This window comes from Varanus komodoensis, unplaced genomic scaffold, assembly GCF_004798865.1.
Source record: "Varanus komodoensis strain SLA01 unplaced genomic scaffold, ASM479886v1 scaffold20_1, whole genome shotgun sequence".
Classification (NCBI taxonomy): Eukaryota; Metazoa; Chordata; class Lepidosauria; order Squamata; family Varanidae; genus Varanus; species Varanus komodoensis.
The window spans coordinates 3,416,922-3,443,930 of record NW_025335587.1 but is presented as its reverse complement, the minus strand read 5'-3'; the positions used below and the strand labels follow the sequence as shown (position 1 = coordinate 3,443,930).

The 27,009-nt window shown below is 42.2% G+C and overlaps 1 protein-coding gene across 8 annotated transcripts in view; it reads left to right on the top strand.

The window, feature by feature from the left end:
• CC2D1B (coiled-coil and C2 domain containing 1B) overlaps window positions 1-27,009 on the top strand; it is a 42,559-nt gene that overhangs the window by 9,491 nt on the left and 6,059 nt on the right. For 5 of the 8 annotated variants that reach the window (XM_044429918.1, XM_044429920.1, XM_044429919.1 and 2 more), the window contains 17 exons: window positions 2,179-2,310; window positions 5,236-5,545; window positions 5,727-5,845; window positions 6,308-6,383; window positions 7,341-7,436; window positions 10,280-10,410; window positions 11,031-11,103; window positions 12,207-12,331; window positions 12,529-12,724; window positions 14,504-14,676; window positions 16,072-16,197; window positions 18,259-18,317; window positions 19,910-20,026; window positions 20,410-20,483; window positions 22,585-22,643; window positions 24,648-24,699; window positions 26,663-26,762. In XM_044429918.1, the coding sequence (XP_044285853.1) occupies window positions 2,179-2,310; window positions 5,236-5,545; window positions 5,727-5,845; window positions 6,308-6,383; window positions 7,341-7,436; window positions 10,280-10,410; window positions 11,031-11,103; window positions 12,207-12,331; window positions 12,529-12,724; window positions 14,504-14,676; window positions 16,072-16,197; window positions 18,259-18,317; window positions 19,910-20,026; window positions 20,410-20,483; window positions 22,585-22,643; window positions 24,648-24,699; window positions 26,663-26,762 (2,018 nt within the window). Of the gene's footprint in view, window positions 1-2,178; window positions 2,311-5,235; window positions 5,546-5,726; window positions 5,846-6,307; window positions 6,384-7,340; window positions 7,437-10,279; window positions 10,411-11,030; window positions 11,104-12,206; window positions 12,332-12,528; window positions 12,725-14,503; window positions 14,677-16,071; window positions 16,198-18,258; window positions 18,318-19,909; window positions 20,027-20,409; window positions 20,484-20,638; window positions 20,878-22,584; window positions 22,644-24,647; window positions 24,700-26,662; window positions 26,763-27,009 lie in introns of those variants that run through there. The other 3 variants (XM_044429923.1, XM_044429922.1, XR_006414711.1) reach the window with 3 other exon arrangements.

The following is a 27,009-nucleotide window of genomic DNA, read 5'->3' as shown; positions in this document are numbered from 1 at the left end:
CTATCAAGGTGATTTGCCTCAATGAGTTGGTTGTTGCACAAAGCTGTCATGATGAACCTAACACAACTGGGCTCACCTTGGATGCTTCACTTCCTTCCTTCCACTTCTCCTCCCCTTGTTTCTCCAGGTGGCATCCCAGGGGACACTGCAGAAGGAATGAGTCACCCCTTTTCTCCCCACCGCAAAACCAAAACATTTTTGGCCTGAAGCAGCTATTTCTGCCTTTGTTCTTTTTAATGGAGATTATAAAAGCCAGCTGGACAGCTAGTTTTCATATTCCTCCACATCCCCAGTGGGATATTAGAGGAGCTGTACATGGTCACCCACCCCACTTTCTTCCCTGCTTCCCCTCTTTCTTTATTTCCTTCTGTCCTTCCTTCCTTCCTTTTGAGAAAATAATGTAAACAAATAATTTGGAAACATTTTCCTTTCCAACCTGACTTTTCTGTTTTGCAAAAATTGGCAGAGAGTTTGGACAGTGAGAGCTCCATATCTGCAATGCACTTTGGAAGGGGTTACAATTGGGCGTAAGAAAAGTGTATAGGTATTTGAAGTCTATGTATCTGTGTACTTTCCTGTCAAAACAGGACATTAATCTATTCTTTTTGACATACAGGGATTGTGGCATGTAAACTTGGTGCCCGATATACTGGATATATGCTCAAAAGTACATTAGTAGCACATTAAGAAATATGTTTCGGAGGCATGTGAAAAGGGCCATAAAAAGACCCTTTGCATCTGAAAGTGTAAGAATTTGGGGAATGCTTCTACCCTCATTTTTACAAGTGTGAATAACCAAGAGGCACGTGACTCCCCCCACCCCCCCATCCAATGGCCCTGCACTCCTTGTTACATCCTCCTTGCCATGCATCCTGGCAGCCCCCATGTCCTTTCCCTGTTCTTCCCTATGGATCATAGAAACCTCCTGACTGGTCCACTACAGTTATGAGGCAGGTTTCCCCTTCCCTCTCCCATGTGTAATTGCATGTCTGCAGTGCTTTTGAGCTGCTTAAGCCATCACCAATTTTTATTACATGAAAATACACAGTTCCCCCCTTATCCCTCCACATATTTTCATGCTGTCCTCTGTTTCCAAAGGTAAACAGGAAGATGAACGCATTGCTTGTCCAATAGGAATAAGGCAAGCAATAATGCATGTGTTGCTAGGGAGCTGAAGGCAGTAGAGATTGAAGACTAAAATGGACCATTTCCACTGCTGCTCTTGAAATTGGACTCTATGGTGCTTTTTTTACCAGGCAATCCTGAGTCTGGACAATTGTACAACAGATCACCACAATAAGATTTCATCATGGCTTCTCATGCCACAGAAACCAGCCCACTGTGTTTTGTTTTTGCTCTAAGTGAATTTGGAAGCTTGTTATAACAGTGATAACAGGCAACTTTACTGCCTGATCTTTTTAAATGTTTTTGGAGCATATCATGTAATGTAAACAGCTGAACTATGATTTGGATGGTTGCAATTGAGTGTGACTCTGAGAGATGTGGTTTTGCAAGAATAGACAGTGGTATTCTCCTTGGCTGGATAAAGGGCTTATTTGGTTGCACACATACACTGTAAATTCTCTGTATTATTCCTATTAGCCAGAAGGATCTGGCCTGATGAGCAATTATGCTAATATTTACTTACATTGGCATCCTCTTGGCAAAGTATTTTGCTAGTGGTTTACTGCCAAGAGCTTTCCTTGTATGCTTGAATATAGTATTTGCCTGATACTGCTTCTGCCTTCAAATCAAAGCAGAGACTTTTGTAACTGGACATGAAGAAAGTCATTGAATGTTCAAAAAATAGGAGAAACAAATATTTAATAGCCTAAAATATCTGTATACTCTTTTTTTCCCCCTGAAATGACTATGTTCCTTCATCTTTTCCCTGGTCAAATATCTCCAGTTATCCTCCTACAGCCGTAATGTTTCCTGAGGTACTCCACCTACCTCTCTGCTGCTTTGGCAGGAAATCCAGAGGTGGCCAGTGGAATTTTTGCTGAAGAGCAGACACTTCCTTGTTTAAGAAAAACGGTTCAACCTCTTATGTCTTGCACTCTTTAGATGCATGTTACGGAAAATAATTTTGTGCTGGTGCTCAAATGTCATACCAGAGTGTGATTCTTCGGATCCAACATTGTCTGATTTATTTTCTCCTCCTCCTCCTCCTTTGAGATGACTCCTGCTATTTCCAGTGGACTGCAGCAGACAATTGAAGAAAGGATAGCTAACTATAAGTCAGCAACGGCAAATGCGAAGGAGGCTGGTGAGAGTGCCAAAGTGAGACGGTATGAGCGGGGCCTCAAGGTGTGTTGGATTCATTAATGATTGTTTCCCTTTCTTTTAGTGGATAAATTGCTCAGAACAAACTAGGCATGTTGCATGTTAACTCCTTACAGAGGACATGCAGAAAAGAGCAAAGCGATACCATTTATTTTCAGTTTTGATTCATTCTATTAATTTCTGTTAATTTTCAGTATAAATAAGTGCTGATCATTCCTGGTCAAACTTTTTAGTATAAATAGAAAATTTATACTTTATATTTCAGTATAAATAGAAAATTATTTAAAGAAAAAATTATTTTTCTTCTATTGAAATAATGAGAACCAAAAACAGATTTTAAAAAAGCTGTTTTAATATGTGCGAGTTTCAACTAAGATTTCTTTAATTTCTCCAGACTTACTTTCCTCCCTGTCTAACAATTAAATCTTCATACTCCTAGTGCGCATTCTCAAGCAATAATTCATTCAAATTTATATTAATTGCTAGAGTGTGATAAATAACCACTGTTGATATTGAAACTTTAAAATCTATTGTGTGTATTATATAAAGTTCTGTTGGTTCCCAGAGAGTGAATATTTTGGGGGTAATGAAGTGAACTCTAGATTTGACAAATGCAAGAGGATAAAAGTGCTAGAACCTAAGTCTACCTATATTCAACAGGATCTGTTTGGATTTTCAGTTGAATGTCATTATTTCCAAAAGAGGCATTCTACCTTAGGGTATTTTTATTATGGTTGATGTTTTCAAGTTGGATGGCCCATATTTTGTGGATAAAGCTGTATTAGAGTACTGTACTTGTGCCTCAGGGGAGAGCTGGAAAATCTGCATATTTGTTCTTAGGACATAAAATTCTGGAGAATCTATTATGCTTCTGAGCAAGGTGGCCACACTTTTACTTCCTTTGTTTGTGCATTGCTGTTGTGTATGCATTGCTGAATGTTCTTTTATAGTTTAGAGTTCTGTTACTGGATCTCTGTTCTGTCTCATGAAGGAGGAATTGATTTTTTCTATCTTTAGCTGCAGGTATATTTGTGCCTGTGTTTTATAGTCCAAGCACTTGCCACAGATATAATAACATTTTTCCCCTGTGTGTACTGGGATTGTTTTCACTGACCTCAGAGAACTGAAAACTCTTATTTCCTGGAAGACGGTAGGGTATAAGAGTTCAGCCATCCAACAGAGCTGTCTGCAAGCAGCCATTCAAGCATGATTTTTAGGACAGCACCCTTAAAATAATTTGGTGATTGAAAATATAACTCCTAGGCACATTTGTGTTCATTTTGGTTCGTTTCTTCTGTTAACACCTTTAGCCAGATAATAGGGATGCTCAGTTGTTGCTCAAGTAATGGTAATGCTTAATTCGCAAGATATGTCTGATTATTTTATTTCTTCGGTCAGGACATTCCTTTGTATTCATTGGGGTTGACTTCTGAGTAGTCATGCACAGAATTGCTGGCTAGTTCATAAGAATCATAATATAGGCAATTGAAGTCAGCTTTTTCCAGGTGATCTTTGAATTGTATAATGACCAGATTCACGTGATCAAGAGGGGAAGGGAAGCCATGGTGGCTTCTTTTCCTTGTTCCCAACATGCCAGATGCACACTACTGTATTTCCATAATTATCTGTGCAGGGCCTAGGTTTCCATGTTGTCTGAACCCAGCAAGGTAGGTAGAGGGAGTGGTTTCCAGATCATCCTGCAACCCATCTGCTACCCATGATTTGTTCTAGGGTTCCAGTGTGGTATGGAAACCACCCCCATAGCCACTTTGCTGTGTTCAAGCAAGATGGCAATTCATACCAGGTGGAAAATTCTGGAAATGAGGTGGTGTGCAATTAGCATATGCGGGGAGAGGAAATGAACCTTTCTTTTCATTTCCTTGTTCAGCAAATCCAGGCAGTGGATGCTTCCATGGGCAAAAGAAAGGTTTCCAGATATTTTAGATATGAATTTCTGGAAGTCCCTGTCTGCATGGTCAGAAATGTTGGCAGTTGAAGACCAAATCTTCTGGAGATTAACTTTTTGCCTATCTTGTCTGGGAGCCTTCTCTCAAAAGGCATCATGCAGCAGTTCCATCTTTTTGGCTGGATTTCTGCACTGAGGGAAAAAATAGGAGAAGTTGAAGTTGAAGCCCAATTCAGGGTGCTGGTTTTAACTTATAAAGCCCTGAACGGCTTGGGACCAGGGTACCTGAAGAAGCGCCTCTTCCCTTACATGCCCTCACACCCCTGAAGATCTGCAGGAGAGGCTTTGCTCCAGGAGTCCTCTTTAAAGGAGATAAAAAAGAGCAACTATTCGGAGCAGGGCCTTCTCTGCGGTGGCACCCAGATTATGGAATGCACTCCTTGGAGAGGTCTGCTTGGCGCCAAGTCTATATTATTTTTGGCACCAGGTTAAAACTTTTTTATTTAATGGCCATTTTAAAAATTAATTTTATCATTAACAGTTGCTTTTTTGTTTTTATATAATCTTATTGAATTTGTTATTGTTTTATTGTTTTTAATTCTATGTTTGTAAGCTGTCCTGTTATGCCGAAACATGTGGTGACAGGATATAAAAGTTTTAAATAAATAAAATATGAAAATAGATGAGGGTTGGTGGAAAATATCTCCTCCCACATGAAATTCCATGAATGAGACTTAGTAGCAGCACCATAAAAAGGTTTGGAAGCTCTCGTGGTAGTCTGAGTTCTTTAAAAATGACTGTTACAGCAATTGTAAGACATACCTTTGCCAGCAGTTCCCCTTTTAAGCAAAGATATCTTGGTTGTTAAAATAATAGTGTTGTTCCAGATCACTTTAAGAGATAAAAGTAAAATGTGTGCTTCTGCTTTTGCTCTGCCTATGTTGTAATGTATGATAAATGTGAGAATGAATGAAGAACTTGCTTGCTGAGTTTCCTGATGAGTTCCCCATTTATCAGGTCACATTGTCTCTTGTTACTGCTAGACATTGGAAGCCATGCTGAGTGCAGTGAAGAAAGGCAAGAAAGTAAATGAGGAAGAAATGCCACCTCCTGTAGCATCAGGGAAAAGCTCTTTGACTATGCCAAAAGCTGTGCTTCCTGATGACTTACCTGAAAAGCTGGATGTTCCTGATGAAATTATGGTACCTGAGGAGGAAGAAGAGAAGGGAGGCTCTCCTGTAGACCATGAATTAAAGGACCCCTGTGATGTGGGCATAGTAGTGAGCCCAGCTGCTCTCCAGGGCCAGGATGCAGATACAGATGCTCTGGCAATAGGTACCACCTCTGAAAACAGTAAGTAGTTATGGCATGGCCCCTTCCTATGCAGCATCCCCAGTTTAGAACCATTAAGAAAATAACCCAGTTTGCTACTTGTCTATTCCTGGAAGGTGGGCCAGACTAGAGAGGAAGGAACTATTGTTCTTCATGGGATCTATAAGGGTGTTTTACTGTCTGACTTTATTGTCTTGTACAGTTTCCCCAAGCACACGGGCACTGCTTGTGACAAGGGAGAAAGAGTATAAATTAGCAGCACTGAAAGCCAAACATAAAGGCAATTTGGAGAAGGCAAAAGAATTCATGAGGACTGGGAAGGTGAGACTTCATTCTTCATAAGCCAAGGCAGCTTTCAGTAAACCAGAATGTGTGTAAGAATCTTGAGGACTAGACATTTCCCTTTGAAACTGAGCTTATTAAATGACTTTCACAAAGGGTTGGAAATAGCTGAATCAGGGATGGAGAACATCAGAATGATGGTCCTGTCTCATAATAAGCTTGTCTTCATAAAATCCTGTGGGAGGGGAATGCTGATGAGGGTTTCCTTTTCCTCTTCTTAAATTTTTTTAAAATCATAAACACTCTTCTAATACAGACTTAGTTTTTCTTTGCCACTAAGAATTTGAAAATGTGTTATTTTAAATGGATCCTTAAGGATTCTTTTTAACCTGCTGGGGTGTGCCCTTGGAAGCATTGTTCACATTGTTTCAGTTGTCATGAAATTGAGGAGATCTAGATTCTCTGATAATAGTTCATACCTGTTTTTCCATTGTATTTCAGAAGTTTAGCATGCTGCTGGAAGCACTGGATAGTGGGCGGCCAATAGACCTTAGAAATATGCCTCCAGCACCACAGGGTAAGATCAACAATGATCTAGTCTATTTTATACCATAGCTAAAGGACACTTCGTAACATGTAAATGATGAAGATGGACTATCTTGACTTCATATGTATTATAAAAACCCTGGACAGGGCTTAAGTTTTCTGATGACTTACAGCTCAGCTGTAACATTAGAAAGTTGAATCTGTGCAGGATTCTATATAAATACTGTTTTTTCCTTCTGTTTTCCTTCTGTTTTTAATAAATCACTTTTCATTCACTTTTTGTTCAAAACAAGGACATGTATTATGACTCCTATGCCCTTACTTTTGATCCTAGAATTAATGCTGTTTGATACTATTGCTTTCACCTCCAATGATACATAATCATTTATCCCTTTTCTGTCCCTGCCTGCTTAAGTTAAGCTTCTGTGGCAGGGTTGCTGTGTTTTAGGCATGTAGGAGTATAATACCATGTGCCTGTAAAAATGCATTACATGCCCATACTTTCATTCCTGTTGTATTTGTTATGTACAGTCTGTTTGTGATGATTATGTTATTGTCATGCAAAACTACTTGATTTGTTTCTTGGTAAATAATTTGATTTGAACCACTACCTCAATACTATGTCCATGCTATTTTGTGAACTGATTTTGCTTGGGAGCTCTTATACTTCTCAGTGGTGGAATGAATTAGATATATTTCCTTTTGTTTTTTGCAGAGGTTGGTCCTGCTTGAGGAATCAATAAATTGCTAGAGGAATTGTAGGAACAGGATATATTAGTGTGATCAGTTGACATTTCTTCAGGGATCCTAGGACTTAGACCTTTGATGCTATTCCCACTAAAAATATCAGCCTCACTTAACTATATCAGAATTTTGTTTAGATCTTGCTGAATTATGTTGCAGCTATTCTGAAGGACTTTTTCTTTGGCATGTTCTTGCCTTTTTAATGAAATAGTCAGAAACTATCTTCTCTTCCCCACCTTCTCAGAACTTGAAAGCCCAGAAAAGATGCAGCTTCCTTCAAAACCAACTCCAGTTATACTTGTGGAAACGTCCCAGCCTATAACCTCATCAAATGCTCAAGGTAATGACATTTTCAGGTGAGAAAATGTATTTAATACTGAGCTTCTCTCTGGTGAGCTTGGTTATATAAGCTGGGACTGGCCTCACCACTGCCCCCAGCTTCGCTGCCCCAAAGACGATGCTGCAGACCCCACTTACTGCTGTGAGGCCGGGGACGCTGTGAAGGCCAGGACAACGCTGCTGCTGCTGCTGCCGCCGTGCCGCCATTTTCCTTTCCTCCTCCTTCCTCTTCGCTGCTTGCTGGCAAGCTCCCCGTGGGCCTGCCCTCACTGCTCCAACTGGCTCGACTCCTGGCATAGGGGGCAGCTGCACCGGGGGTGGACTGGCAATGGCTGGGGGGGAGGGGTCGCGGCCTGTATCTTACTGGCTACAGTCAAGGGCCGGCGGCCTTGGGCCTGTGGCTGAAGGGTGTTGGCCTAAGGGCGCTGAGCCATTTGGTGCCATGCGGGGCTGAGCTGGGCCAGGGACTCTGTTCTTTTATCGTTGAGGGGTTTGGGGATTTTAAGTTAATGTATTTTAATCTTATTGTATGCCATGACTGAGCTGTATTTTATTGCTAGGTTTTAATATAATTTTGTTATGGATGTGTCTGAGAAGCGCGAGGATGCCACCATTGGTGTGGTAATGGGCAGGGGAAGATACTTTAAGGAGAAAATCGCTCAGATTCGTCACGAGCTGGATTCCACAGTTGATAGGGTTCCATTACGGGAAGTGTCCAGAGCCCCTCTGGTCCATCATTGTTGGATGAGATCCAGTTGTTGCAGCCTGAAGTGGACAAGGTGCTTGGACTGGTACGCCCTACTACCTGCTTGCGCGACCCTTGCCCTTCCTGGCTACTTACCAAAGCCAAACACAAAATTGGTACCTGGGTCCATGAGGTTATTAATGCTTCTCTGAGGGAGGGTCAGGTCCCTGCCCTTTGAAGGAGGCGGTGATCAGGCTTATCCTGGAGAAGGCATCCTTGGAACCAGAGGTGGCCGCCAATTATAGACCGGTGGCCAACATTCCATTCTTGGGCAAGGTGTTGGAGTGGGTGATGGCAAGACAACTCTTGGCACTTTTGGATAAAACTGATTATCTGGACCCATTTCAGTCCAGCTTCAGACCTGGTTGTAGAACTGAATCTGCCATGGTCACCCTGTATGATCACCTGTGCAGGGAGAGGGACAGGAGGAGTACGTCCCTGTTGGTTCTTCTGGACCTTTCAGCGGCTTTTGATACCATCAACCATGGTATCCTTCTGGATAGGCTGGCCTCTTTGGGAGCAGGAAGCACTGCTTGGCAGTGGTTCCACTCCTATTTGGCTGGCTAATTCCAGAAGGTGATGCTGAGGGGACTATAGCTCTGTGCCATGACAACTCTGCCATGAAGTACCATAGGGTTCCATTTTGTCTCCCTTGCATGAAACTGCTGGGAGAGGTCATCAGGAGGTTGGGGCTGAGGAGTCACCAATACGCTAATGATACCCAGCTCTACCTCTCTTTTATAACTAATCCAGGTGAGGCAGTGGCTGTCCTGAACCGGTGCCTGGCCGAGGTAGTGGCTGGATGAGGGCCAATAAACTGAAACTCAATCCAAATAAGACAGAAGTCCTTTTGGTAGGTGGTTCAGGTTTCCAGATAAGTGATTTTGGCCCTGTCCTGGATGGGGTTGCACTCCCTCTAAAGGACAAGGTCCACAGCTTGGGAGTGCTCCTTGATCTGGAGCTGTCCTTGGAGGCCCAGGTGGTAGTGGTGGTGAGGAGCACTTTCCTTCAGCTTTGGCTGATCCATTAGCTGTGTCCTTACCTGGATGAGCACTGCCTAGCCATGGTGGCACACGCTCTAGTAACTTCCCGGTTGGACTATTGTAATGCGCTTTGCTTGGGGCTGCCCTTAAAGACAGTCCAGGTTACTTCCATTGGTTCAGAACAGAGACGCCAGATTGCTTTCCAGAGCTGGTCGTTATTCTCATATAACACCGGTCCTCTATCAGCTTCACTGGATTCCAGTTGAAACTCGGACCCAATTTAAGGTGCTGGTATTGACCTATAAAGCTCTAAACAGCTTGGAACCAGGATACCTAAAGGAACATCTTTTTCCCTACATGCCCACCTGCCCCTTAAGATCTGCAGAGTCCCTGTTCCAGGAACCCTTCTTGAAGGAGGTTAGGAGAGAACATACTCAGAGGAGGGCCTTCTCTGCGGTGGCACCCCGGCTATGGAATGTGCTCCCCAGAGAGGTCTGTCTGGTGCCAACATATGCTTTTCAATGCCAGGTCAAGACCTTTTTATTCTTCCGTAATTTTAATGTTTAATATTTTAACTGTGTTTTATGCTCAGTCGTAGATTATTTTGTATTATTTGGGTATATATGTATTTATTGGAATTTGACTTGTAACATATTGGACGGGGTAAAAATACCCAAATAAATAAATATAACCTGCAAGAAATGAATGATGGATTAAAGCAGGGATGGGGAACCTATACCAGATAGGGACTCCTTATCTGTCCTGCCAGATTCCTCCCCAGCTCCCGACAGCTGATTGGCTTTTAGGGCTTTTTCCTGCTCACTGCTGGGGAAGATTTCTCCACAACCCCAACTTGATCTACGTGCATCAGCTGAGGAGGTAGACTGGGAAGGAACAGGGTTGTGTGCATGGTCTTTGTGAATGATGCATTTGAGAGTGGGGTGGCATCAGCCACTTGAAGCACAGGGCATGGCTGGTGGGATATTGCCCTCATGAGATTTCTTAGTTTGGACTTCACCCCACAAAAGGTTCCTCACTCCTGGGTTAAAGGAAAAATAACTGGTACATATTGTGTGATTGAACTCATCTGTTACATTTTTTGAATCTCTTTCAAAGGTTCTCTGCAGCAGCCAAAAACAGTGCTAGAGGCTTTGCAGCAGCGGTTGGAGAAATACACAACAGCAGCAGCTCAGGCCAAAGCAAGTGGAGACGGTCGAAAAAGTAGGATGCATGAGAGGATAGCCAAGGTTAGAGGGAGAAAGAAAGCTACTTGCCTTGGCACAATTGCCAAGGAAGCTGCCTTGGTAGAATTGCCTTTTGTTGAGCTTCTAATGCAGCCTTCACCTTCCTGGTGCCTTTCTGATTTTTTTGGACTAGTACAACTAATCTGCCAATTGGCCATTCTGACTGGGGCAGGTGTGAGTTGTAATATAAAATGTTCAGAGGAAACTAAATTAGGGAAAGCTGCTCTGATGGCGCATCGTAGTCTCATAGGCTAGTTTCATGATATCTCATAACCACCGTGGGAGAATTTGGTTTTATTCAAGTTGCCAAATACAAGCCAGCTAGATGGTAGTTTCTAAATTAAATAGCCTATATTATTTAGATACAAAAGTTTGGTTACACACTCAGGCTGCACTTTTGCACCCAGATTAGCTTCAGTGAACTCAGTGGGACTTGACTATATAAAGCTTTTCACTGGTTCATGTTAATACTCATAAAATTTAATTTGCAAAGATTATGACAGATATTGCAGAACAAATACAATGCTGATGGATGCATTATCTGAACAAAACTTTGCATTTTCTTAGCTATAAAATGTTGTGTTCATAAAATATGATACGCTCCCTAAAATCTCTTGTTACAGCAATATCAGGATGCCATAAGAGCCCATAAAGCAGGAAGGAAAGTAAACTTCGCTGAACTTCCAGTTCCCCCAGGTAGGTGTGTGCCTGTCAGGTTTATGTGTTTTTATGCAAAATATCCTAACAAGGTACTTTCCAGAAATGGAAAGGTACATTTGCCAGAAATGCTTCACCAGAGTGCCTCCTACTCTGATCTATCAGAAGACTGGGTTGCATCCATGACACTACTATAGAAGATGCTTTAAAAACTGCCTGTTACTATCAATAAATTTTCTTGAAGTTTCATGATGATCAATTTCCAGCATCCCCATACTGAACTAGATGGACCACTGCTAGATAATTTGGCAGCTAGTTCTAGTTCTTGGCAACTTCTAGCATCCTAGAATGATGGGTGTTGTTTTCCCAGGATAGACAATTTGTATGGCAAGTTAAAATGAATTGTTTTAACAAAGTGAAACATTTTACATTTTTGCTTGCCTAGGGATACTTAGCCTTAATTTAATGGCAGGAATTTTGAAATTCATGAAACTATCCCAGTCAGCCCTTCCTGTTCAACAGTTCCTGTTTTTATGCTAACAGTAATCATCTAACAAAACAATTCTGCCTCTGTGATCAGAATAAAAAATGTCTCCCTTTTTCATATTAATTTTGCAAGACAAATTTTAAGATACATGCCTTTGCATTGTATATTTCATTTTGCTAAGTTTGAACTGGTGGATTTACAATATTAGCATTTTAAAAGAAAAGAAGGGCAGGGTATCATTGGTCATAAGCATAAGACATTTCGGTGACAAATATGAAAAGCAATGAAAAGGCATTTTTTTGTCTGCCAACCAAAACTCACTGCATTTGTAGGAGGATGCTGCCCTTTATAGATAGCCATGGATATGTGATATCCTTCCTGATTTATACAGAGAATATTTTCCTGTTTAATTTATCCCAAACTTTTGCTTTCTCAACCATGGGAAAATAAATAGCTGCAGGCTTCAGTCAATGCTTATGTTTGTATCTGTGTGCTTGTCTGCTTACAAAAGCCACAGTTTGACATTCCATTGTGCGGAATCTGTTGGGAACTTTTGTAATCCATAATCAGAACTCTCGGATCTTGACATTTTGACTAGAACTAGAATTCTGAAAGTGCTTTTTACAAAAGCATAAGTGTGTTTTTGCCTTTTCAGGATTCCCTCCAATTCCTGGAATGGCTCCTGCAGATGAGGATGATACAGTTGCCGCAGTACTAGAAAATGTGAACAGGCTAGTTAAAATGGAAGAAGAGGAGGAAGAGCATGAGGGAGATGAGGAGGTATGTTATTAAAATAAATAATCTAGGGATACCACTTAATTCATGGCAGGGTTTGTTTGTGACTCTCTGTGTTCTGCTACAGCCAAATGTGCAACTGCAGTGGCAAAGACCACGGCAATTTTGCATGGAAACACGACATGTGGGTGGGCTTTACTAGCAGAATCAGAAGGCATTCCATTCCTTTTTGATCCCACTAGGATGTGTCTTCCGTTCAGGCTCCAGCTGTCACGAAGCCCACCCAACTGCCCAAGAAACCAGTGCAAGTTGTTAATCCGCTAACGGTGCCATCTGCTGTAATGCAGGAAGAGACTGTTTTGGAAAAAGAGAATTCTTTGTCCACCTCTATAACAGCACCAGAGAAATCTGCAACCCTTGAGCAGCTCTCTCAAGTTGGTAAGGACTCCAAAACTAGTTGGCTGTTGCTCAGTTTCTTTCATTCATTCATTCATTCATTCATTCATTCATTCATTCATTCACACAAAGTATTGTGAAAGTACTTGATGGCATTTTAGGAACTTAAAAAATATAGAAAGGGAAGTGGGGTGATGGATAGCCATCGGATGAGAGGACAAAAATTAATGGGCATGCAATGATTACCTTGAAATAGCTACTTAACAGTGGGAGCCTTTGGGGCCCAGCCTTTGGTGTCAGAAGAATGCAGGCAAACTATTACTTAGTCCAAACTAATTAGCATTTTATCTTCCTCCTTAGCAGTTCATATGCACTAACTGTGTGTTACAGAAAGGTATTCCATGTGCATTATTGTAAGTGCATGAAGCTGGCTGGCCATTTTGATTTTGGGAAAAATAGCCAAATTGGACAACCCTTTTGACTAGTTTTGCCTTTCTCCTGTTTTTCAGAGCTTGAAAGAGACAGTGCATGTCCTCTGCTAATTAGATATTAAGGATGGTATTACACTAAGGCTTACACTAGCTCTTAAGAAATTGTCTTCTTGATTTGTGTCATTTTTCATTCTTTATGTTCCCCACCAAATGTTGAGCTTCCTCACACAGTTCAGCTTTTTCCGTTGAGTCAAAGCCTGGCAAATAAATAGTTTTATTGTAAACTGTTCAGAGAGCCATTTGACTTATGTGGATGGTATATAAAAGTTTTAACAAACAAACAAGCATGTATAATTGACTGGGTTTTGGATGGCAAGGCACCAGGAGCTGAGTTCTGCCAGTTGTCGCTTGAAGATGGTTCGGAGGTGCCATCATCACACTTGTCTCTTTGTGCTGTTGACAGCCTATTCTGTGCAGCCCTGTAACTATAAAAGCTTCTCCCATGAGCATCTTTGTTCATGCCATCACTTTGTGTATGCAGAACATTATCGCATCTGCCTGCAGCATGGGAATACATGAAAACAGAAAATGAGAGTGCATTCTTCTTTGCTACCGTGTAAAATATGGGGAATTGTCTTTTCCATCTCATCAAATTAGTTTGGTGTCAAGCTTTATGAAGGACCTTAGATTTTGTTTTATTTGGGTAGAGGGAATAAGGGTTGAAAAAGAGCCACCTTCTAGAGGCATCTGTCAAAAGGCAATGTCTTCCCACCAGATTGGTTAATGTAATTCAGCTGTCAGGGTACCACAAGTGATCTTAGGAGGTTCGTAAGGAGCACGTTATGCAAGAGGAGTGTCTCAGATTCAGAAAGGAATCTCGCCGTAATCTCAAAGCTGTACACCGTACAAGGAGAAAAAACCTGGTCACGGGGGTTTTTTCCCTAACTCCAAACAATCACTTAATATCACCATTACAGAACATTGCAAGAACCCTACTGGGTCAAAGCAAATGTCCGCCAAGACATCCCAGTGGACATTCTGTTTGACCGTGTCCCCTTTCTGTCAGGTTCTCTTCCTGATGCTAAGTCACATTACCTTAGGCACAACAGTGTATGCTTGGCACTATACAGACACGCTGGTCCCAGATCTCATATAATAGCCGACATGACTTGAGGATACTATGATTCATGGATGGTCCTGAAGCCCTGTAGATCCCTGTGAACCTCTCCCTGTCACAAAACAGCCCATTAGATTTGTACTACATCACATGCATGTCTGACTGCATCACTTTGGGTTTTCTTCTGTCTTTATTTTCTTTTTAGGATGAAATCAGAAGCATGAGAGTACTAAGCATGTTGTTCAGCAGTTGCATTGTTTTGTTTCTCTGCAGCTAGAGAGCAAGTTGAATTTCTGGAGAATAGAAAGAAACAGTATTTAAAAGCTGCAATCCAGGCAAAGAAGAAAAATGATATTGAACAAGCCAAGATGTATCTGAGAACAGCCAAGAGCTTTGACCCAAAGATTGAGCTGGCAAAAAGTGGCAAGTCCATCGACATTTCCAAGGTTAGCAGAGGAACTCTCAAGCGTGTATCAAGACTGATATATTTTGGAGGAGACACAATCCGTGCCACTTCATATCACCTTTTGCTCTTTCTGATGCTAAACACACTCTTTGTTGATTTATCTGAGATGCTCTGGTTGGTCTAGAGGTACTTTGCTATCTTCCTGGCTGTTACCCTATGACTCCTCCTTGATCCATAGGAGCCTATTCTTTGTATTTATCCTTTACAATTCTGGTTCTGTTCAGAATATCACAATCATCTGAGATATTTTTTAACATTTCTTCAGCTAATTCCTGGAGCTGGCCTCTGGACAATTCCAGAACCCAGCCACTTCTTGTCCTATCTTGCTTGCACAACATTCTTATCACATAACCAATGTGTGTGGTAAATTGTATTGAAAAGGTAACTCAGGAGGCTGAATGCTGAAAATATGAGTGCTGCTGTGGATTCACCCTAAGGAAACAGTTTTCTTTTCGATATATCTCAGGGCATGCCATTTGCTGAAGCAAGCGGTAAGATAATCTGTCAATGCACCTGCTGACATTGGGTGAATGTTATGAAATACACTATGCTCTCAGCCTTGGGGATGCTACTTGTGACTTTAATCCTTTATTTATGCTTTGTAAGCCACTTTGGAGGAGAAAGTGAAGAGGAGATTTAAATATACTGTTTGGATTATTATTCCTGTCATCATTAATACATTGCATTTATAACTCACTTTTTGCCTAGTTCGAGGTCTTCAACTTTATTTCAGTGTCCACAAGTCCAAAAATATATTTGCCTTATGTCTCTAAAAGTTCACAAGATATTTGGTAATGACTGTGCTGATAGTAACATGGATGTAATGTGTTAGAGTATTCATATACATGTTATCTTGGGCCCCCGTTGGCTCTTCCACTTGTCCTGAAGTTATGTTGGTCTTTCATTTTCTTGCTGATTATCCACTTGTCCTGAAGTTATGTTAGTCTTTCATTTTCTTGCTGACTATTGATGATTACTGTTGAAATGACTGTTGCTATGCCATGCAATTCACCCTAAATTTGCCTTGGAAAGCTGAAGACCTCCCACAGTCTCAATCAGCAGGCAGATTACCTTCATTTTGTATAGGTGGATGCTCTTGAGAGATCAAGGCTGTCGGGTATGACTCTGTCCCCCATGACCTGGAGGCTCAAGAAAATAAGCATTGTGCCGCATCAGTGCAGCATGCCAAAGAGCTTAAGATCAAAATTTCACTTCTGGATAAAGGACTCTTGATGCTCTTTGCTCATTTCCTCCCATACCCCTTTTGATCCTCTCTGTGTGGGTCTCATTCTGTTGAGGCCGGTCTGTTTTTCTATTTGCAACAACCATTTTCTCTCCAGGAAAATTCTGACATATTTTGTCTGTTGGTGTACAGCTGCCTTCGCCACCGACAGATGATGAGGGTGACTTTATCTTCATACACCATGAGGATGTCAGGCTCTCTCAGAAAGCAGAAGAGGTGTATGCCCAGCTCATCAAGCTACTGAAAGACCAGCATGAGGTAGGTGGAGGAGTGGAGACTGCAGGGGTGACTCTTTCCTGCTTCTGTCTCCAAGAGTCCTGAGGCAGGAGCGTCTGTATACTTCACACTGACCTATTTTCTACGTAATTTGTAACAGTAGTTCAGCAGCATACCTCAGGGGTCATCTGCTCTGCTGCTGCTTTTGGTATAGCAGTGTGGAGGAGACATTCCACCCTAACATGGGTTTTCTAGAAATATATGCATCTGTTTCTGTTTTTTCACTAACTGAAGATTCCCCTTGAATCCAAACATGGAGCTCTGGTTGGCTTAACATATAATTTGTTTAAACAGGCTGTTAAAGGCCAAGATAATCAACTCATCAGAGTTTTACTGCCCTGTTCGGCCGTCATGGTGACCATTAGTTGAAAATCAGACATTTGATTTCCTCCTCACAATCACACCAGACAAGGAGAGGAAACTCTGTGAGCTTGAGAATTGCTGCTGTTTGGGCAAATAGTGCTAAACTGTTTTTAATGTTCTCTCTGAAATGGACCATCGAGCCTTCCCGCCCCCTTTATCTGTTGCTTAGCGTATATGTTTGGCATGGCATTCGAAATCCTGTCATCCACTGAGAATCTGTAGCCTATTTGAATGGACTGATGATTTTTCATTCATTTTCGGTCACCCGATCTAAATCCTGAAGGGATGAATGTCTAGGGAGGGAGTCTGTCCTATGGCAACAGATTCTCTGTCATCCAAGATCGTGTGCTACCTTACATGATCCTCGGCCACCCATATTGTGTTTATCCATGTGACGGTCTCATTAATGCCTCATCATCCTAAACTGGGGAAGAAAGGCGCTCGAAAGCCTAGTTGCTCTTTTCTTATCTTCCCTTCACATGACTTTAGGAAGCTGCTCCTCTTCTAAAAGCAATGTTAGAATGACATGCAATAGCAATCTTTTTGCACTGTTTGCAGAGTTCTTCATGCTTGCCTGAGGCATACATGATGGGTGCTCAGTTGGGACCGCCAGAAAACAGAATAAGTTTAATACAGAGAGCTTGCTTTAAAAAACAACAACAACAAATTTGAAAGGCGCTTCTTTAAGTATCTTCAATTTCATGCCATCTCTAAAATAAACTACAAAGAGAGCAAACTAGGGTTCCTCAAAGCAAAGTGTGGGCCTCAAACATGACAGCACTTGGTTTCCCATGAGTGTCTCTGGGCTGCACATGGGACTTCGAGACCTGTGGAGGAAAATGAAGATGGCAGTTGTGTGCAAATCATCCTTCTGCTGCAGACTTGGCCAACAAGGAAGAGAAGGGGGCTGGTGGCTACTATCTCATAAGTTGGGTCGGGGCTGGTGAGCCCAGTGGGAAAACTCGGAAGGGCAGCATAAACCAGTGAAGGGTTCAGGACAACCAGTTGAGCAGCAGAGAGAACAGCGGGTCGCGGGACCAGTTGTGTGCTTGTATGGCGGAGGATTTTGGACTAAGCGTTTATTTGAATGCTTGCAGTAAGGGAGAGAAGGAAGGGGTGAGGGTGGATGGCTGGAGCTATAGAGTGAGCAAGTGATTCAGAGAGAGGATATAAGTGTTGGTTCAGAGAAGGAGATTGGGTGGTGGAGGGAAATGAGTTGGCTGCTACCAGTGGTAAACGGTGCCTTAGGTGAAATTGAGTTTGAAGTGATTGTTTATCCGTTGGGCCTCTGCCTTTTTTCCCAGTCTTTTGAGCAGGTCCTTTGTGACTTGCCATGCTTCCTGTGAGAGCCATTTTATGGTGCTGCCCATACTGGCAAGCATGCCCTCAGGCTGCGAAACAGTGCCTAACCCTGAAATATCCTTTACCATTTCCAGATTATTATTACGTGTGTCTGAGTGTGTGTGGTAATTCTTAATTATTTATTTTATGTTCTAACTGACTATGAGATTGAACAGCTTTGCTTTTAAAAAAGCATGTCTGTAACTATTTAAAAGTTACAATTTTTCCCCTGGGTAAAGTGCAAGAGATCCTGCATAGCATGCAATGCTTTCCTCCCATGCTCTTTAAATAATTTTCAAAGATAATTTGTGGTTGATATTGTATTTTTTCTCTTAATAGAAATGTGTGCAGTATTCCAAGCAGTTCATGCATCTGGGAAATGTAACCGAAACATCTCGGTAGGTTTATAGTTCAAGATAACTCTGTTGTGCCTGTAGCACTAATGAATCAGAGGCTTAAGCAAAGTTCATTTGGGATAGACTTTGACTGGATTCATGCAACATGACAGCCAACTGTTGACTGTTGATGGTTGGTTGTCATGTCTTGCAAATCTACTTGTGGTTACAGCAACTGGTTCAGTCATGATGAGAACCAATGGTTTGTTGTAGGGTTTGCTTGACTCATGATAGGTTGGCATGTCACTTGAAACTGGATGGCACAACCCAGCATGGCTCAAGCCCCACCACAAGTCAGCCGCTTGTTAAGAGTAGCAAAATCACCGTGCCTTTCTTGACGTGCAGCTGGGTCAGCAAGTGCCAGACAGCCACCCTGAAAGTGACCAAGTGAAACTTAGGATCAGAAGTTGTCAGGAATGTTTCCAATCTCTTTGGAAGCATGCAACAGATCATGGAGCAGCTCAGCTATGCACCACTACCGTAAGACCCAGTGGGGATTAGTGGGGATGGTACACAGCAGAGATTTCACTGATGACTCTCTAGGTCTAAGCCAGAGCTAGAGTCAGGGAAACTTTTCCTCTCGCCAACTTCTGCTGCCACTGCCTGGAGTCCCAACTGTGTTCTGTGGCTTTCATCTGGAGAGGTCTCTTCTGGAGCAGATGGCTGTTCTACACCACCACCCAGAGTGTGGGACAGCAGCACAAAGCAGATTGGGCCTTCCCATACTATTGGCTGGAGAGATCTGCCTTCCAGCTAATGACCACTCTGCACTGCTGCCCCATGCTTGGGGCAGTGGCATGAGATCCAATCTCAAGCAGCAGGCAGGACTGACATCTTGACTCTTCACTGCTGCCCCACCATGACAGAAACCAGGGAAGCCTCCGCCATGCTCCCTGCTGCGCTTCAGGACACAAGCTCAATTTGCATGTCTTTGCATTTATTGCAATGATCCTTCCTAATTCATGGAACTGTACCAAGGGTTAGGTGTTGCCCAGATAGCCTTGTCTTGCTTTTGTAGCCCTCCTGTATTTTCCTTTGTTCTTTTCCCTGTCAGTTAAGGAAAAGAGAGAGCAGCTATGCAGTATTTCCAGTGTGTCATGGGACCCATGCGGCAGGGTTCTCCCCTGCATCAGTGGATCAGGAAGAGTGCCAGAGCCTGTGTGCCCTCCTCCTGTCCTCGGGCCAGTCTGTTCCTCTCAGTGAGTGGCCACTCCAAAGAGCTTTTCTAGCCATTTTCTGAATGGGCAAGCTCCCCCATGGCGACCATTTTATGCACATGGCACTTCTTGGACATTTCAGAGGTGCTCACTGGGCCACAGAGGTTGGGAACCATGACTGGATTTGCATATTGTGCTCAGCAATGGATAAAGGCATCAGCAATGGAAATTATACCCTTTGGGATGTTCTGTGCCAGCCTGATGCCATCAGTATCTGCTCCTAATTGCAGTTCTGGCCACTTTCTGGCATGAAGCTATTCCAGTGGGCAGCTGGGCCTCTCTTGCACATTGATACTCGCTGTGACCAATGGAGGTGCTGCCAGTGTACTTCTGCAGCTTGTTCACCCTGTATGCTGTGTTTCCTTGCCTTGTATTTAGGTTTGAAAAGCTGGCTCAGAATTGTAAAAAAGATCTGGACATCTTACAGCTTGCACAGGCCCAGGGGCTGGATCCCCCAAGCCACCACTTTGAAGAGAGAACGTTTAAAATAGTAAGGTATGAAAAGGCAAGGGCCATTCTTAATCAACCCAGAATGGAGAGGAATGCTGTAAATCTTTTGTTCCCACAGACAGGTGAGCTTTACAAATTCCTTCTGAGCTGTTTTAGAGTACACAACATAGAATGCTATGATTATCTAAGCTGGAATTCCCTAATATAGCAAAAGTTTTTCAGCAATTTTAGGAAAAAGTGACAGAAGTAAGCATTGTAAGAGCATATGGTGCTGCCACCAAAATGGAAAAACTTGATTAAGTCTAAGTGACTTAGCATATCTTCTGACATGGTCACATGGCATGTTTCTCCACAATACTTTTCCTACATCTTTTCTGTTCAGTTCTGATTGCTCGAGTGACCTGTGGTTCTCTTTGTTTGCCCTGTAGGATATTTTCTGAACTCAGTAGCACTGAAATGCATCTCATTGTTGTCAGAGGAATAAATTTACCAGCTCCACCAGGTAGTTGACAATTGCCATTTAACTGTTTCTTAGAATTGTTCTGATTTTGGGATTTTATGATGATCAGATGTGCATGTTTCACAGCTGTTTGAGCCCTTCCAAACCTTTCCATTTTACTTGGCATGGTCTTTTAAAACTCTGAACTCCCAATTCAGGCCCTGAGAGCCCTAGCTTGGTCCTAAGTCCATGAGAGCAGAACTCTTGCTGGTAAAAAATGGGGGAAGGTGATCTCCCCTGCCCTGAGAATTCCCGGAGGGCTGCTGAACCTTCAGTGCAGAAACTGGCAGAATCAAGCTTCAGGCAGCCCTCTTCTGCTGCTTTGGAAACTCTTCCATGAACAGAAGAAGCCTTTCCATTTACGGAGTGGCAGCTGAGGATCCAAGCCACTGAGGCAGTTGAGTATTAAACAGTTTCTGCTTTGGTGTGTGGTGGAAGAGGTGCCTTCATGCACTGCATTTTATCTTGCCTATTTTGTGAGGAAGCCAAGTTGACTTGCATAGCCTTCCTTCATTCTGTTTCATTCTAACTACAACTCTGTGAGGTAGGATCAGTTGAGAGTGATCGGCTCAAAGTCACTCAGTGAGCTTCATGGCTGAGTGGAGACTATAACCCAGATCTTCCAGGGTCACAGTTCAGTAGTCTAACCACTACACCGTATTGGCTCTCACAGGTTCTGTGTAAGGAACAGTTACAGTATGAAAGAACTACGGTGATGCTGAAACTTCTGCAGTTTTCCCCCCAGGCTCTCAAAATGAGCCATCCAGGAACTGAATTGAGTGACCTGGTTCATGTGTTTCTTTCCTAATGAGGTTACAGCACTGGGAATACTTTGCAGCGAGGAACCAAAATGGGTGAACCAGTACAATGTCTTATTGTCATTTGCATTGAGCAGAACAATGTGGAGCCACTACAGAGGTGGCGCACAGCTCCTACTTCCGCCCTGCATATGCACTGAGGTGTTCGGTGATTTTCCCTGTAACCACGAGAGGCAAAACGTGATGGCTGTTCATCAGTACAGGATGGGATTATTACAGGATTTACCAAGCTGTTTGGGATGCAGTGCACAGTGTGCATAAAGTAGAGGGAGGTGGGATATGTTTCTCCCTCTCTCATAACAGAACTTGGGGACAGGCTACCTAAGGAACCCCCTTTGCCAATGTCCCTATCCAGCAGAAGTCCTTTTCTGAGATCCGCCCTCCAAAGAAAAGAGAGGGGACAGGACGGGGGTCTTCTCTTTGGTCGCTTCCCACCTGTGGAATATGCGCCACAGGGAGTTTTGCCTGGCACCCTCAGTGCTCTCTTTTTGGCGCCAGGTGAAGACCTTTTTATTTCCCAGGTGTTACTGTAGTTAAATTGGATTTAACTCTGCTTTTATTTCTGATTTGCTCCATGCCTTGCTTTTTATCTTCTTTTGCCATTAACTGACAGATTTTTGTACTGTTTTTCAATTATTCATTATTATATTATTACCTGTTTTATTGATATACTGTTGATCTTATTGTATTTTATTGTAATCCACCCAGAGAGCTCTCTGGGCTATGGGGTTGTATATAAACATAATAAATAACATTCAATAACCAGGTCATCCCTTGAAGCTGATTGTGGGAGGTTTAAGACATATGAAAGGATATATTTCTTCACCCAGCATATAGTTAAACTGTAGAATTCGCTGCCACAGGGAGTAGTGATGCTTGCCAATCTGGGGATTGGATGGGCGCACGGGGAAGAGGCTATCAGTGGCTACTAGCCTTGTTGGCTATGTACCACCTCCTTCACCAGAGATGGCATGCCTGCATACACCAGTTGCTGAGAAACTGGTCAGGAAAGGTCTTGCTCCCACCCTGCTTGAAGGATCCTGTGGGCAGCAGGTGTACCACTGTTACCGAATGCTGGACTAGATGGACCTTTGTTCTGATCCCGCATGCCTTTTCTTAGATTCTTAAGAGTACCTTTAAATATAGGCTGCTACTTATTTGTTCCTGTGAGATCTTTGCCAGTTTGGTGCCAGCACTGTGTATGCTTTAGGTGCATTACATCTAACGCTGACTTGATGGATCCTGAGAAAGAATGTTTATGTTACTAAATTAATCTTTTTACCTAGGTGTGGCACCAAATGATTTGGATGCATTTGTGAAATTTGAATTTCATTACCCTAATACTGTAAGTACACATCAAAGACCTACATTCCACATAAAAATTTATAATCTAAAATGTGTGCATTCATTTCTTGACATCCCCGAGTGACAGTGTAATATTTATGATTTAATATTTTAATAACTTTGCTTCAAACGTGTTGCTTTGTTTTGGCGTTACTGAATAAAATTGATCAGCGCGAGGCTGGGTGGCTTACTGGTGAGAAGACAGTTTAGGTGACTGAAGCAGCTGCGAGTGTTATGGAGATCTTAGCCCTGCCTGCTTCTCATAGGAACGTTTTATGTAGTGCTTCTCTTAAGTGGCCCAAAGCAGTTCGGATGATCTCAGTAGTCCTTAAATCCCAAGCATGTAAAGTTGATGAGAAATAATATACTGATATTACAAATGGGGCTAAAGGGGAGGTAGATTATCAAGCCAAAAAGGAAGTGCTTCTAAAGAAGTTCCTTCCATATAACTCAGCTTCTTAATCAGTAAGCTGCTGCAGTTGACATTAAGTCCACCACTCCACCCCTTTCCCCATGACTTGAAAGGTCATTGAAGTCCCCAAGAAAGATAATTTAAGTCCCCTCTCAGTTGCTGTGGGACCAGACCTGCACAAGGTAAATCCCACAGACTAATTGCAGATCCCTCCATGATCATGGATATCTCCAGCCTGTTTCCATCTAATTGTGATATTAATGGTGGGCTGTGCAGATCGTCAACAGTGATGACGAAAGGAAGCTTATATTCGTATTTTGTTGCTTCTCTATCAGTTCAGAAGCATGTCTTTCCCAATTTTAAAAGGTGCTCCAGCCAGGTTCATCTGGACAACCTTTGTATGCAGTCTGGCTCTGAGTCTTCTGGGCCAGTGCACACATTTTATTTGAACTACTGGGAGAATGGCTACCTTATGTTGCTGAGTTAAGTGTGGAAGAGTAAAGAACAGGCCTGATAGAAGCAGCACATAAAGAGGCTAAGAGTAAGAAAAGGAGGGCGATATAGTAAGGCTTGCCTGCACCCTTTCTCTGGAAACCAAGTAAGTCTAGGGCGAATGAATGAATGAAGGTGATGGGGGTATAAAGAGACATTGATGGTACAAAGAAAAGGTTGTTCTACATGAGCTAATGAACCTGGGGTGCAGGGAGGCTTCTAGGGTGGGGAAAAAGAAGAAAAGTGCAGAAGGAAATTGTGTTACAGGGATTGGAGGAAAGGGGCAGGGGTTAACAAAGAAGACTAAGAGGAGAAAATAGAATTTAAAATGCAATTGCAAGCATGGCCTTGGGAGTGATTTGAATTGCATGCTCTTGCTTTGGATAAATGAATGTGTAGACTGGCCTTCGTACAAGACGTATTATTTCTACAATAAGTTAGAAAAATAGTGCGTCTAGCTTGTGTAATTTGACACTTGTGTGTCAACAGGAGGTAAGGAGTCTCCTTATGAAGATAGGAAGTCTATATTGCTTGATAACTAGAATCTCTTCTAGAAGTGGCTACATTGATTGGGTAACCTTGTCCTTGTTCATTCCCTAGGGATATCTTCTGCTTCGCTTTTGTGTCAGAAGTTTACATATTTTGTATATGACTGAGGATGTTAAAAAATAGTGATGGTGTAGAAGCTTGTTAAATGATCTGTTGGAGCATGCTTCATGAATTTTCCAAAATTCCCTACTTGTTTCTTTCTTGAGGATGAGAATGGCAAACAAATAGTGAAAACCACATCCATCAGGGCTTTTGTTCTGCAGGAAAACAAAATTAGGGAGGCTGGGGTTTTTCCGTGCTTGTACTGGGTCCAATTTATCTGTTCCCCATGCAGTATTTGTTTTTACTTCAGATGTGAACACCATATTGGATCTTCAGTTAGTTATGTATAGGTAATTCCTGGGGATGACTTCATCTACATTTGAGTCATTTTTTCAGACAAAAGCAAAATAATGCCTTGCAGTAAATATCTCTTGAATAGTGGTGTGTTGTTGCTAGTGCTTAATTGTCTTTAAAGTATATCTTTGTGTGTGTTTTTTTTCCTTAAAACAGGAGCAAGCACAGAAAAGCAAAACATCAGTGATTAAAAATAACAACTGTCCAGGTGAGCATGTTCCTTCTTACATTGTTGGTGGTCGGATGGGGTGCCTTCTTTGAGATTGTCATTTCAGAACTAGGATACACAAGTGAAATCTGTTTTATGTTTTTAGATTAATTTTAATTTCCTGTTTGTAGAATTATTTCTGTGTATGAGCCTATGAAACTATCTCCTCCAGAGTTAAACAGTTGGGCTATAAACCTTGTATTGGCCACCTGAGTGGCAGTAACCTCCTCCAGAGGGGAGCAGCCTTTGCTGTAATAAATGAGAAAGACTGTCCCTCTGATATTAGTTTAAGTTCTCTAAAAATTTTAAAAAGCTGATCAAGGAAAGTAATGCAGTTGCAGATTTTCAGAGATCCTGCTGTGGCTCTTTGAATCAGAGCCTCACTTTTGTTCTGTGCTTTGAACTGGTCATTTTGCTCTTGGAGCAAAAACCCAAGATCCAAATGTTACTTTGGGATCGTAACATTTGCTCCTAGGAGTTTTCTTCCTTTAAAACAAATTTTTCACATCTTGTACAATTAGTAAATTCCTCTGTGCTTTGCCAGTTCAGCAGAATATGAGGTGTGAACTTAAAAAAAATTAATGGGTGCCTGTGCACTGCATGCATGTGGGGCACTTGTGGGGATCACTGCCGATATGTGCTTTTTATTTCTGAGAATTGGTAATCAAATCAGTAAGGAATAGCTGTGGATTTCAGTGTATGGTGGATGAATTTAATCAGGATTCTTATTCCATATGCAACTTCTTCTCTTGTTATATAAAATGGAGGATTGTGTTACAGAGTTGAACAAAAAACAAGTGCCTTTTTGTTGAAATTTTCTTTTAAAGTAGTTGGCACTAAGGATAGCCAAGAGAATGCTTTGCAAAAGGCTAAGGCTTTAGCTGACCGGTCAAATTGACTGTTCTCTTGTAAGTTGAAGGGACACTTAATATTTTCAAGATCTTGTAAAACAAAATGATTAAATATGAAATTGATTGCCCAATGTATAAAATTACGGTGTTGGCTTTTTACGTATGGTTAGAACTGTTGATCTGAATGAATGCAAATATTAAAATAGCTTTCTAGGCTTAGTTTCTGCCTGGGTGGTGCAATAGAGACTTTGGATTAAGAAGGTGGAATAAGTGCAGTAGAAACAAAGGCTAAGCCGGTCCAAAATTGCTCACAGGCATTTAAACAGGACGCCCATGCATTGTCAATCACCCCTATTGCCCGAGCTGACAGTGGTAACCAGTAAAGAGACTGGATGAGAAATGACCCTCAAAATGGAAAGTTCAACTGTGGGGGACAAGCAAGACATCAGGAGAATTAGGCAACTGGAAATGTGGCTTGGATATGGGGAAACTGTGGGTGGACACTCTATATATAGTACTCTGCATTAGGATGTAAAGAATCTGGCCAGAATCTGTCCTCCTTGCACTTGCTTGACTTCTTTCCCATGCTTAGCCCTGGCCAGGAAGTGAGCTGAGTGAAGACTGAGTCTTTGCGCAAAGCAGGTAAAGTCCGCAGGTCACACTTATGAAAGCAAAACTCTTCTTGAACTCACTTCCTGCCTTTCACCCACGCAAATGCCTGATGTGAGGTGGACTTGGGGAAGAGAGAAAGTAGGCTGGAGCCTGAGGAGCTGAGCTAAGGAAATCTGACGAATTCCTACCCCCAAACTGGATTCCTGACACATCCCTATTCTGCACCCCACCCGCAGAATGTTACGAAGTCTTTCTAGGGTATGTGTATGCAGAATCTCTGAATTCAAGGCATTGTGTTTTGATTTCAGGAAAGGTGATCAAGATCCAAATCAGATATTAAGCAGAACACAGAACAACATACACCCTTTTGGGTGACTGCTTGCTTGAAAGGCCCTCTATGGCAAAATAACCCACCTGTACCTACTGATGGACAAAGTACATGCTCTGCTTGATCTTGAATTTGTCTTGAGTGTCTCATGAATCTTTCCTGGCATTTCTAGTGTATGATCAGCTGTTCAAGTTGAACATCAACCGAAATCACAGAGGCTTCCGAAGAGCCATTCAGGCCAAAGGAATAAAATTTGAAATTTTTCACAAAGGGTATGTGTGAAAAGGTGTCTCCAGTGTTGCACTGATTCCTTGTACCCTGCCTAGGAAAACTTTAGATTTGAAGATGAATGGCCACATTCTGTGACTTGGATAGCTTGCATAAGCTAAACAATATGAATAACTTAGTTAATGCTATTGTAGAAGGCAGAATACTCCTTGCCAAATAGAATGATTGAATGCATTCAGTGCCAGTAAGCCCATAGAAGGCTATGCCACTGCTCAGACTGGATGACTGCTG